Raw genomic sequence first — 11762 nt, forward strand, 5'->3', positions numbered from 1 at the left:
AGTCGATATTAGATAAAGTTTAGTCCAATTTATATTATCCATTATAGATATTAAATATACAAATTATTTAAATGAAAATGCCATTTATTACATTATTGCTTAATTAAACTTAATTAAACCACTCATGAGGACTTGAATAACTTTAAGAAATTTTGATTATTGGTCAATATTAATAATTAATTAATATTCATATATATATATATATATATATATATATATTTTGCTTAAAAGTAATAATAATTCATATTTTAACTGAATCACAACTAACATTTTGTTAATTTAACTAGTACTAGAAACATTAAAAAAAATAGGCACTGAACTAATTTGAAATTAGCAGAACCCATTAGAATAGAATATCAAAATTGTGACGTACTGTATACTTACTACACGACGTTGCATGTTCCCCCACATCGGCTGATAAGTTATAAATACATCACTTTAAGCGTCGCGATACTTATTGTTAGTGTGAGTAGTGACGAATCACCACAATGTTTACAATCGAAAATTTGGAGGATCTTATCAAGGATTACTTAGGAGACAACCGAGAATTTATCGACTACACTGCTATCAACCTAAATGAACCTGGCGAAAACTATGGCAGCTTGATGTTGAGTTTGGATATCAAAGTCAAAAACAAGAAAACCAACGAGGAAGAAACCATCAGAGCGGTCGCCAAAACCCCACCAACCGACGAGTTCGCACAAAAAATATTCAACACACAAGTGACCTTCAAAAATGAAATCGGATTTTATAGTGTTATCTTCCCTTTCTTGCAAAAATTCCAGAGGGAGCACAGCATCGAACCGTCCACGTATTTTCCTGATTACATCGGCTCCAGGTTGAATCTTCATGGAGGCGACAAAGTCGAAGCTAGTGCTGTCTTAATTCTGGAAAACTTGACAGAAAAGGGCTTCACCATGGGCAACAGATTTAAGGGATTCAACCTGAACACCGTTAAGTTAATCCTTAAAGACTTGGCCAATTTCCATGCAACCATGATAGCCATTAAGCTGCAAAAACCCAACGAATTCGAGACGTTAGTGAAACCTTACTTGGACGGAGTGGTTTTCGAAGGCGAAAATGCGGATGACAATTTCATCCAATCAGTGTGCAAAGACTCAACTGAAATGCTTAAAAATCACAAAGACATAGTCCATTTAACCGACAAGCTGATACAGAAAGTTAAGTCACAAGAAAGACGGGAAGTTAGGGAACCGTTCGCAACGGTAGTTCACACGGATCTTTGGGTCAACAACACCATGCTGAGATTCAACGACGACCAACCTGTAGAAAATAAATTCATAGACTTCCAAGTAACTCGCTACCAAACACCCGCGGACGACTTACTATTTCTCCTCTTCTCCAGCGTGGAGGATGAAGTTTTGACTCAACATTACGACAGCCTGATCAAGTATTACCACCAGCAGTTCATCACAATTCTGGACGCCCTCAAAGTCGACACCTCAAAGTTCTCTTGGGAAGCCTTCCAAGAAGAGATAAACCACTCCGTGGACGCGCAAATCGGCCACGTAACCTGCATGTTGTTCCCGATTCTCATGGATAAGTCCAAAGCGAAAGAATTTGAATTCGAGAAGGAGCGTCCTTTCGAACCTTCGGAGCGACACATGGAGAAACTGCCACTTCTTGTACGACTGTTTGACAAGCATGGTTGGCTCAACTAAAACCAAACACATTATTTTTAATTGCACAATAGTTACAGTGCCTAGCTCAATTTTTGACCTTGAGATATAAATGAACAAACAAACCTTTTTGATATTTTATGTAGTACGTTTTATCTCAATTTATAATAATGAGATAAATTTTTGTTGATTATTTGTTTGATAAAATGTTGTTACCTACTTGAAACAAAGAATTATGCTAGTTACTACTTTTAACGTGCTCTTACATTTTATTTATTTTCGTGTTGGTAATTTTATTTTATAATATTGTATTCATAAATAAACATTAAATAAATATGCAATCATTTATATTAAACTGTTTTAATTTAATATGTGGAAGGGAAACACAATTTCAGAAATATCAAATTACACAATATTGTGTTACTGATAACCAATTTTTATGTTTAACAATTTGACATGTCCTTGAAATAGAAATACCATAAATAATTGTGACCAAAGATTTAATACTTAAAATATATTAATAATGATTATTTAATACAATACAATAATTTTTACTGCATAATTGTTAAATTATATAAATTGTACAGCATACCATATGCCAAAATTTTGTATACTGTATACTGTACAAATTAGTTCATAAAATTAGTTATATAAATGGACAATTATGCAATAAAAATTTTGTAATAAATAATCATTATTTGTATGTGAATTTTTAAACCACACACATCGTAAATTGTCGATCGTGACTTCAGCAATACGAACGATGCTGGATGCATCAAAATCTGCGAGTCATGGTTCAAACTTCTATACCGGGAACCTTTACGTCAATTTACAGAGATGAATTTGATTAATTTCATTCGTTACACTTTTCTTAAACATTTTCATCACAATAAATTATTATTTTGATAAAGGTTTTCGATTTAATTAATTAATACCTTTGCTGTTTGTGATAAAAGTAAGAAATTGTTGAATAAAATAATCATAGACAAATGTGGGTCAAGACATTTCAAGGTAATTTAAATTAACAGTAACGCAACTCAATTTTTGTATGTTATTTGTTTAAAAAATAATGTCAATATTATACAGTTGATTAGGTAAAATCTGTTAATTATGAAACCCTTCAGTTAAATAAATAATTACTCATCTGATATGACTAGGTCTGAATCCAACTCTGACATACCATAATTTACGACAAACTTGACGAAACCAGGAGACAATTACGGCAGTACTATGTCCGCTGTCGATATAAATGCAGTGGCAAAGACTCCATCAAAAAACCTTCAACAACGAAATGTAATTCTACAAGACTTGCCTTTACAGCAGAATTTCCAAAAATGACCGATTATGTACCAGAATTGTCAAACTCCATGTGTAGATGTTACATTCTTTTAACAAGCACGGAAGATGTCGTATTAAACAAACATTTCGATGAATTAATCAAACATTATGTCAACATAACATGTCACTATTTTCATGGGACGTTTTCCAAGATTAATAAGATTATTAAATATTATTTTGTTTATTTTTTCACCCAAACTGTCAAACTTTTTTTCCTTTGTAGAGAAAAAAACATCAAAGAATTAATAATTCTGTTAATATATAATTTTATGTTAATTTTGATTAAATATTATATTATTTATTTTTTCATCCAACCTTTCAACCATTTTTCCTTTGTAGAGAAAAAAACATCACGGAATTAATAATTCTGTTAATATAAATTTTGATTAAATTATTAATTATTGTGAATATAGTTATAATTTGTTAAATTTTCATTTTTTTTTTATTTTATTAAATTTAAGTTTTAGTTTTCTCTTAGCTAACCTAATCTACTCAAAACTTATTTAACATGACCTACTCTAACCTTATTTAACCTAACCTAATGTATTTGGATATTATTAAAATTTATTAAATTATCATTCTGTTATTTTTATTTAAATTAAAAATAGATTTAGATATATATGTAATGTGTTATATTACGTTGTATATTAAACTATATTTCAGGTAAATTTTGTTAATTAAATACAAAGTGTGTATCTGATTATTTACTTTATTTTTAAAAAAACTATTTTTATATTCACTAAAGTGGCTAAAACCTAACCTAATCTAACCTAATTTAATTTAACTTTTTATTTGTTTTTTTTTTATTTTATTAATTTTTAGTTTTTTTAACTAAACCTAACATAATATTTATTTATTTTGAGGTGAGACTTTTATTATGGAATTAATAATTCTATTTTTATAATGTCTGTTTCTGTTATTTTTATTTAATTTAACACTAATTTACATACGTAATGAGTTATATTACGTTATATATTATAACTATATTTCAGATAAATTTTGAAATAATTAATATTTGTTAATTAAATAAAAACAGTGTATCTGATAATTTGCTTAATGTTTAAAAATTTTAATTTTAATTCACTAAAGTGGCTAAAATTCAACATAGTCTAACTTAATTTAACTTAACTTTTTGTTGAGAAAATTTAAGGTCAAATTTAATAATTTGTTTTTTTTATATAACCAGTCGTCAGTCACTTAATTTTATACGAATTGTTAATAATTATAGATATCTTCTTTTATTAAATTCAATTGTTAGTTTTTTTAACTAAACTAATCTACTCTAACATTATTTAACTTATTAGCTTTCATAACCTAATATAATGTAAGCTAGATAAAAATAATGGTAATAAAGATATATATACCCAACGTTTAATTTAATTTGACTTAATGTCGGTTTATGCATTTAATTCTCCAATGTTGACAAACAGAAGAGAACGTAATCGAAATTCAATGAAATTATAATTTCTATTTTATACTGTCCATTACTATCACATTATTATATAAATCGATGTTTAATCCGGTACTTATGACATATTTGTGGTATCATTACAGATAATTAATTTTTTCTCGTCATATAAATAAAAATTGCAATAAATATATTTTAGCTATTAGTCAAAGTTTTATTTATGTTAACATATCTTAGAGTTCAAGTAAATTCAAGTTGAGATATTATCTTCTATCTTTTCCTGGACTGCTATATATATTGTGAGTGTATAATTAGTATATTACAGTATTATTTCATTTAACCTGCAATTTAGTTTACGTCTAATTAAACGCTGGATAGATAAAATTCGTTTATCATTGTTTTTCATCAGGAGGAAAGTTACTACACTGAAGTGGACTATGTTAAATATAAATAGAAAAACGACAACGAGTTATTTTTAAATAATTATTTACAACCTGCCACATTATAAACCAATGGGCAACAAACTTTTTGTTTACTATATCGTAAACATAAACCTTGTGTCTACCACTTAAACGAAAGGTCAATAAAGCAGCCAGATAAAATTGTTAAATAATCCGACTCTGGTACCAATGAGATAATTTGTTGGAATAAATTCCCCTTCGCATGACTATATAAATCGCATCATTTGTTACTATGTTAGTATTTGCAAAACTATCATGATGATATCGATAGAGAGGCTTGACGAACTAGTCGAAAAATGTATTGGTGAAAACAAAACAATCACTAGTTACACAACCAGGAGTTTAACAAAACCTGGTGACAATTATGGAAGTGTTATGCTTGCAGTTGACATAAAAGTGAAAGGTGATGGCGAAGAACAAGTCGTACATACAGTGGCCAAAACTCCACCAACTACAGAAATCCAACAGAAAATATTTAACACATCCGTAACCTTCAAAAACGAAATCGAATTCTATCGGACTATCATACCAATTTTTAAGAGCTTGCAATCGGAATACGGCGTCGAAAAGATCGATTATGTGCCAGAATTTGTCGGGGCACGCTTCAATCTGACGAATGAAGACGCCATTGATTCGAACGCCGTTTTAATGTTGGACAATTTGGTAGTGAAAAAGTTCGGAACGGAAAATCGACAAATAGGATTCGATTTCGAGACATCTAAGCGGATTGTCAAACACATTGCCAACTTCCATGCCGTAGCTTTGGCCTTAAAATTAAAAAAACCAGAAGTGTTTGAATCTCGTGTTAAGCCTTTCGTGGACGGATTCACGGATGAGGAAACCAAAGAAAGCGACGCCATGAAGAACGTTGTTAAAGATTACAGTGAACTTTTGATTAATGACGACAAATACAAACATGTAATAAAAAAAATTGAAAAACTATTCGGCAATAGAGATGCAAGGGAAGTTAGAGAACCGTTTGCTACGATTGTCCATGCAGATTTATGGGTGAACAATATTATGACGAAAAGACCGCTTGAGGTGATGATTCTTGACTTCCAAGTGCTGCGGTATCAGACACCCTGTGACGATTTACTATTTTTCTTACTTTCTAGCACACAAGATTATGTGCTGAAGGAACATTTCGAGGATCTTATAAGTTATTACTACAAAGAGTTGATAGACAACTTGGAAAAGTTTGAGTGCGACACAACACCATTTTCATGGGAAGCATTCCAGGAAGAAATAAGGCATGCCAAAGACGAACAGTTTTTGCACGTCTTATGGATGATGTATCCAATTTTCATTGATGAAGAAACTGTTAAGGATTTTTCTTTCGATGACACACCGAAGTTTACAATAGCCGACAGACAGAGAGAAAGATTCATGCTAATTTTGGACAAGTACTGGGACAAGAATTGGCTGAATGACTGTTGTTAACAAAATAATTTTGAAATAAACGTGAAGGAAATGTCAGTGTATTTATTGTGTAAACGGTGGAAATGATGGTAATAGGTTGATGTAGGTTATTTTAATAGCGTACACCTTTTAGTGGTCGAGCTCTGGCATAACAGCCCACTTTAATATTCCGTTATCAAATGATCATAAAGGTGATTGTTCACCGTCCTCAACATTTTGAAATCTAGCAAGTGCTCCGGACGAAAGGACACTTGAGCGCTTTCATGTGAGCGGTCCTCTGTCCGTCGTCCAATTATATCGACCACAAATTATATTCCAATTAATTATGATTCGAGTGCGTTCCACTCGTTCTCTACGAACTCAGTTGGTTTTGATAAATATTGAAATAGTTCTATGGCACTCACTATTGACTGAGTGATGAGTGATTTCTGTTTGCTCTAATTGTCCATTTCCCTTATAATATAATAATGAATATTTATTTTAATGCCAGTCATTAAATAATATTTGAGGTGGAACTTCAGATAATCACTATCAATTCATATTCGACGAGTGTAGACCGCATCCTTTACATTCGGCTGATAGAAATGTTTAAGAAATTGGGTAAGTTAAGTGAGGACGTAATGAACAAAAGGAATTTCGTTAAAATGAAATTCATAACTGAAGTAGAATGTAAAAGACGGCCGTGCTTTGCCTTTTCTCCCTGTCTGGCTCTCCGTCTTTTACGTCCTTCATTTTAACGTCTCTATATTAAAATCTGCAATTAATCAAACACAATACGCTGCAAAGTTATATTACATTCTTCCCTTGTAATTATGTTCATATTTATTTATTTAATTTTGGCGTTTAAATCATTTGATTACGGTGCTTACCTGCTAAACGAAATTATTCCGTACCAAAATCAAAATAGTCACCACCTATATACACCTAGGGCACATTTCCCATAATCGAACTCGAAGTTATGCGTTTACAAAGATGCTTCTCTGTTAGTGCTTTTAGCGCGTATCGGATCGAGTCCTCAGAGGAACTTGTTCGTGCCCTAAGGGTTATCATGACCTATTTGTCGTACACCCACGACAACTCCACTCACACTGATTAAATCAAAATATTTTAAAGATTACCATGAAACTAAATGAATTTGAAAAATATCTGCCTTCGTTTTCCTATAAATTTTCTGCGATTTGGCTAAACAAACATTAAAATTAAAAATAAATAAAAATAACATTCTTACTATATATTTTATTGTTTAGAGATTGCCAGTGATTTTAATAACTAGATAAAGTCGATTTTCACATACTGTGCTGGGAGTAAAATAATAGAAATCATAAAATAAGGTACAGACAATAAAAATCCAACGGTAAATTATGAAGCTTTTTACGTTTTTTCACCGTTTTCTTAAAACAGATGAAATTAAATCTACCTTTAGTTCGTCTATTACGTGTTATCTCTCACCATGGCTATAATTCAAAAACTATGTATGATACCGCCATTCTGTGTCTTTCATTTGTTGGTGAAAATGTTCCTTGATTTCCTTTTATAAATTTAACAATTACATAGTTAAACAATAAAAAATAAAGAGTTTAATTTTACTGATGATTATTTATTTTGGGTTGGCAAAAAGTAGAGCAACTTATGCTATTCAAATTTTCATTACTACAAATAATTTGTAATTAGTATTTTAATTAATTCTAACCAATATATTGTAAAATTCCCATTATTATGAATAACTTCCAAACACCTTTTTTTCATGGAACGCAACAACATTATTATTATTATACTCTTTGTGACTTATTTTGCTGTTCACTATTTCCATAAGTTTTCAATGAAGTTTAGATCGGGATACTGAGATGGCCGGTTCATAATATCAATTTTTTCCCTTAAAAGCAACTGCTTCAAATATTTTGAAGTGTGCTTCGGGTCATTATCTTGTTGAAATAAAGTTTTAATGGCATATTTTTATCTGAATACGATATCTTGTTGTTCCTTAATATTTCTTTATACATAAAACTATCCGTGAGACCCTCTATTCAAATGGGAGGACTCATTCCAAATCCCTAAAAGCAACCCCATACCATTACCAGTGAGTATGGTAAACTTCGAATTAAATTTTTCATGAATAGGTCGCCTTACATATAAAATCCCATCATTACTGACCAGATTAAACTTGATTTCATCACTCCAGATCGCTCGTTTCCAATCATTTAAAGTCCATTGTAAAAGGGACGTGGCAACTCTGGCTCGTCTGTTCTTCTCTGATAGTAGTGGTTTTTTAATCTGGCCTTCTCGCATGAAGACTCCCTTGTAGTAATCTATCTCTTACGGTTCTTGAAGAAACGTTAATTCCAAGTTTTGTCTCAAGTAGACCTTTTATTTTGCTGGAACTTAGGAAAGGATCTCTTTTGGAGTGGGATAAAATTTGTTTATCCTGAAACCTACTGGTTTTTCTTGATCTTCCAGTTTTATTTTTTCTTTCCAAATTACCAAACTCAGTCTACTTTGTAGAGTTTAGTGAGATTTAGTAAAAAATTGGCAGCTGAATATTTAGTTTTTTTATTTGTAACTAACAGAGTCATTTTAATACAAAACATATTAACCGATATGTTTGTGTACAGTGTGTTCATAATTGGAATAAATTGTATTAAATTTACATATACAGGGAGGTAGCAATTTATATATTTTTAAAGCTGCTCTACTTACTGCTAATACTATACGTCGTCCAAACTCATTTATAATTTAATTATTTGGTTTACAGTAATTTTTTTTAATGAACAGTAGTATATCAAGTAACGATTTGTTGATAAAAAAATATCAATTAAAACCTTAATAAGTTGACAACAAAGATACACAACATATTTGTCTCACACAAACAAATAAAAACTTTCGGTTAGTCCATTAATTAAAAGGGTAGAATATGGAATATTTTTTGTTGGACCCACTGTGCGAGGGTTGATGGCAACCTGTTCCGCGAAATATGAATATGAATAATATCGAAGAGGCGTCGTCAAGTGGCTAATATGAATTTTAAGGGTGTGTTCCGTCGAAACGTTTCATTAATAAATGTGTCAAACAGAAACAATCTAGATGCAAATTGCCTTTTAATGAAATTATGTCCCTCACATAAACACCAATAAATACGCTTTGAACTACATATTTTATTTATTATTAAACTTGTTCAATATTTCTAAGTAAATTTGATTAAATTTTTATTTACACATAAAACTACAGTTCCGCATAATTTATTAGGCAATCAAGTCATAATTATATATTCATAAAAATTAGCCTGATAATAATAAAGTAATTAACCTCGACGTACGACAGGATGCGTACTTGTATTGTGTCTGTATTATAATTTATCTATTTATTTAGGCAACTTAGTTTGCGGTATCGTCTTAGTTTTACCACTTTGGCAGGGAACAAGCACATTTTTATGTTTCGAAAACATTTTTATTAGAAGGGTGAAACTCGTTGCCTTTATAGGCCTTGTAAATTCGAATAGTTGGTAGTTGTTAAACAAACATGCATTTATAAAAGGGAAAAATATCGAACGAGTCCGAGGGCATTTGGAAAAACGGGCCCCCAATGGAAAGTCGAGAACTGAGCTGCGAAATTACCGTGAATGGATCTCTCGGCTATGACAGAAAACTTTCTAGGCAGACGACTTTTTAAACAGTTTTAACTTGCTGCTGCAACTTCTTTCTTATCGCGAATGTTGTTTCGGCAATCAAATCACGTTCCCGTTCTTGTTAACCTGGAACAACAAAGATGTTTGGCCAAACTAAATACATAAATTTGCGAAAATTAGTAACCGCCTTCATTCTTTATTCCGACCCCATTAATATTAATGTTAATTTAAATTTACGTTCCGTTTCCTTCGGTCTTTTTTTTTATTTATTATTGCTGATTGTATTGTGAGTTTTGTAATTTATTTAAAAAGCCAGAAAAAACAGCCCTTTCTTTATTGACACACGCGATCGAGATTGAATCAGTGCGAAACAGTGGCAGAAGTAAACACATTAAGTAACGGGAGCGTCGCGGCGCTAACGTCGTCGGCATCTTCAGCAGACGAGCATAATTTAAGACATTTTAATATTGAGTTTTATTGCCGTCTCGCGAGATGTATATCACGGGCGCGGAATTTTGACAGCACTAAACGATACTTGACTTTAACACAATAACCGGGTCCTCGCTTGTTTGACTTGTATTGTAACTTTATATTGAGTTTACAGCATTTCCGTCTCCTATTTGCTAAACTGACAGGCACCAGGCTGATTTTACATTTTTTCCCCCTTTCCCTCTCCCTCCCTTTCGGCTCGCGCGTATCCAGATGGATACCACCCCCCCCCCCTCTACAACCCCGCCGCCAGCTCCGTCTCCTGCTGGATATACTGCTGGCATATGAATACGACTGTTTGTGTTTTCCTTTTTCACTTGCTTTTTATAAGGCTGCGTTCGAATGTAATCGCCCGGGATTTCTCGCTAAATAACAATAAATTAGAACGAATTTCCCGGCTTATCTCTGAGGTTTCGCGAATTTGGTTAGATTTCATAAGCGGTGCCTTTATATCACGTTTTATTAGCACTACGGGTTGAACGGATGAATAGAAATTGGAAAGTTTGTTCAAGGAACCGCCGCACAAATACTAAACACTTTCTGCTGGGCTTTGTCGCCTAATAACTTCGACATTCTATGTCATTTGTTTAAGATAATCCAGATGGGGTGAAAAGTAACCTCCTTGGGAATGAAACAATTTTTTTTTTAATTTTTTTTCATTTTATTAAATGTAGTCCCCTTTCAGATCCATACACTTATTCCGGCGATTTTTTAACTTTTTGATCCCGTCCGAAAAGTAATTTTTCGGGAGGTCTACAAAATACTCCTCCACGAGCTGAATTTTTTATTGAGAAGCCACTTTTTGAGGTTTGAGAATATATAAAAGTCCAATTGGCACATTAAATTGTCGCTATTGAGTGCTGCCAAGAACAACATTTTTTTTCGCTTCATGTGAGGCCGTTTCGCAGCGATTTCGGCCTTCAACCGCTCCAATAATGCGCAGAGTTTGCCATGACAATCCCATCGGAGGGCTACAGACTTCATCGGCAATGGAGTTTCGGTCACCATGAAACTCTCAAAACCAACATTCCACGGTGTAATCTGAAGGAGCATTAGCCCCACAATATTTATCTTACTTTTCTTTTGTTTCCTTCCCCGTTTTGCCTCTCAAAAAATAATGTTTTATGAAAGAACGAAAATCACGATGCCAAACACGTAACTAAAAATCAGCTGTCAAACAAAACTAAAGGCTGTAACGCGCTGAAATTTGACACCTTGGCCTAAAAATGAATGGACTATAAGGCTTCATAACCTTTTTCGCGGTAGCAGCGCATTTTGGTGGTCAAGGAGATTACTTTTCACCCCACCTAGTAATCTAGATGTAGGGTAACAAATAACTGCTGAATTAGCTGTTATTCAGGCAAATTCAGTAAATATATGAGAATCCA

General features: G+C 32.4%; 1 protein-coding gene across 1 annotated transcript; it reads left to right on the forward strand.

The window, feature by feature from the left end:
• The first annotated feature begins 467 nt into the window (after positions 1-467).
• Positions 468-6320, forward strand: LOC109600127 (uncharacterized). Its single transcript, XM_049967055.1, has 2 exons — positions 468-1681; positions 5087-6320. Exons 1-2 carry the CDS (start codon positions 489-491, stop codon positions 6285-6287), a joined length of 2394 nt encoding a protein of 797 aa, XP_049823012.1. The 5' UTR covers positions 468-488; the 3' UTR covers positions 6288-6320.
• The last annotated feature ends 5442 nt before the right edge of the window (positions 6321-11762 follow it).

The sequence above is a fragment of the Aethina tumida genome, chromosome 1, assembly GCF_024364675.1.
Source record: "Aethina tumida isolate Nest 87 chromosome 1, icAetTumi1.1, whole genome shotgun sequence".
In the NCBI taxonomy this organism is placed as follows: Eukaryota; Metazoa; Arthropoda; class Insecta; order Coleoptera; family Nitidulidae; genus Aethina; species Aethina tumida.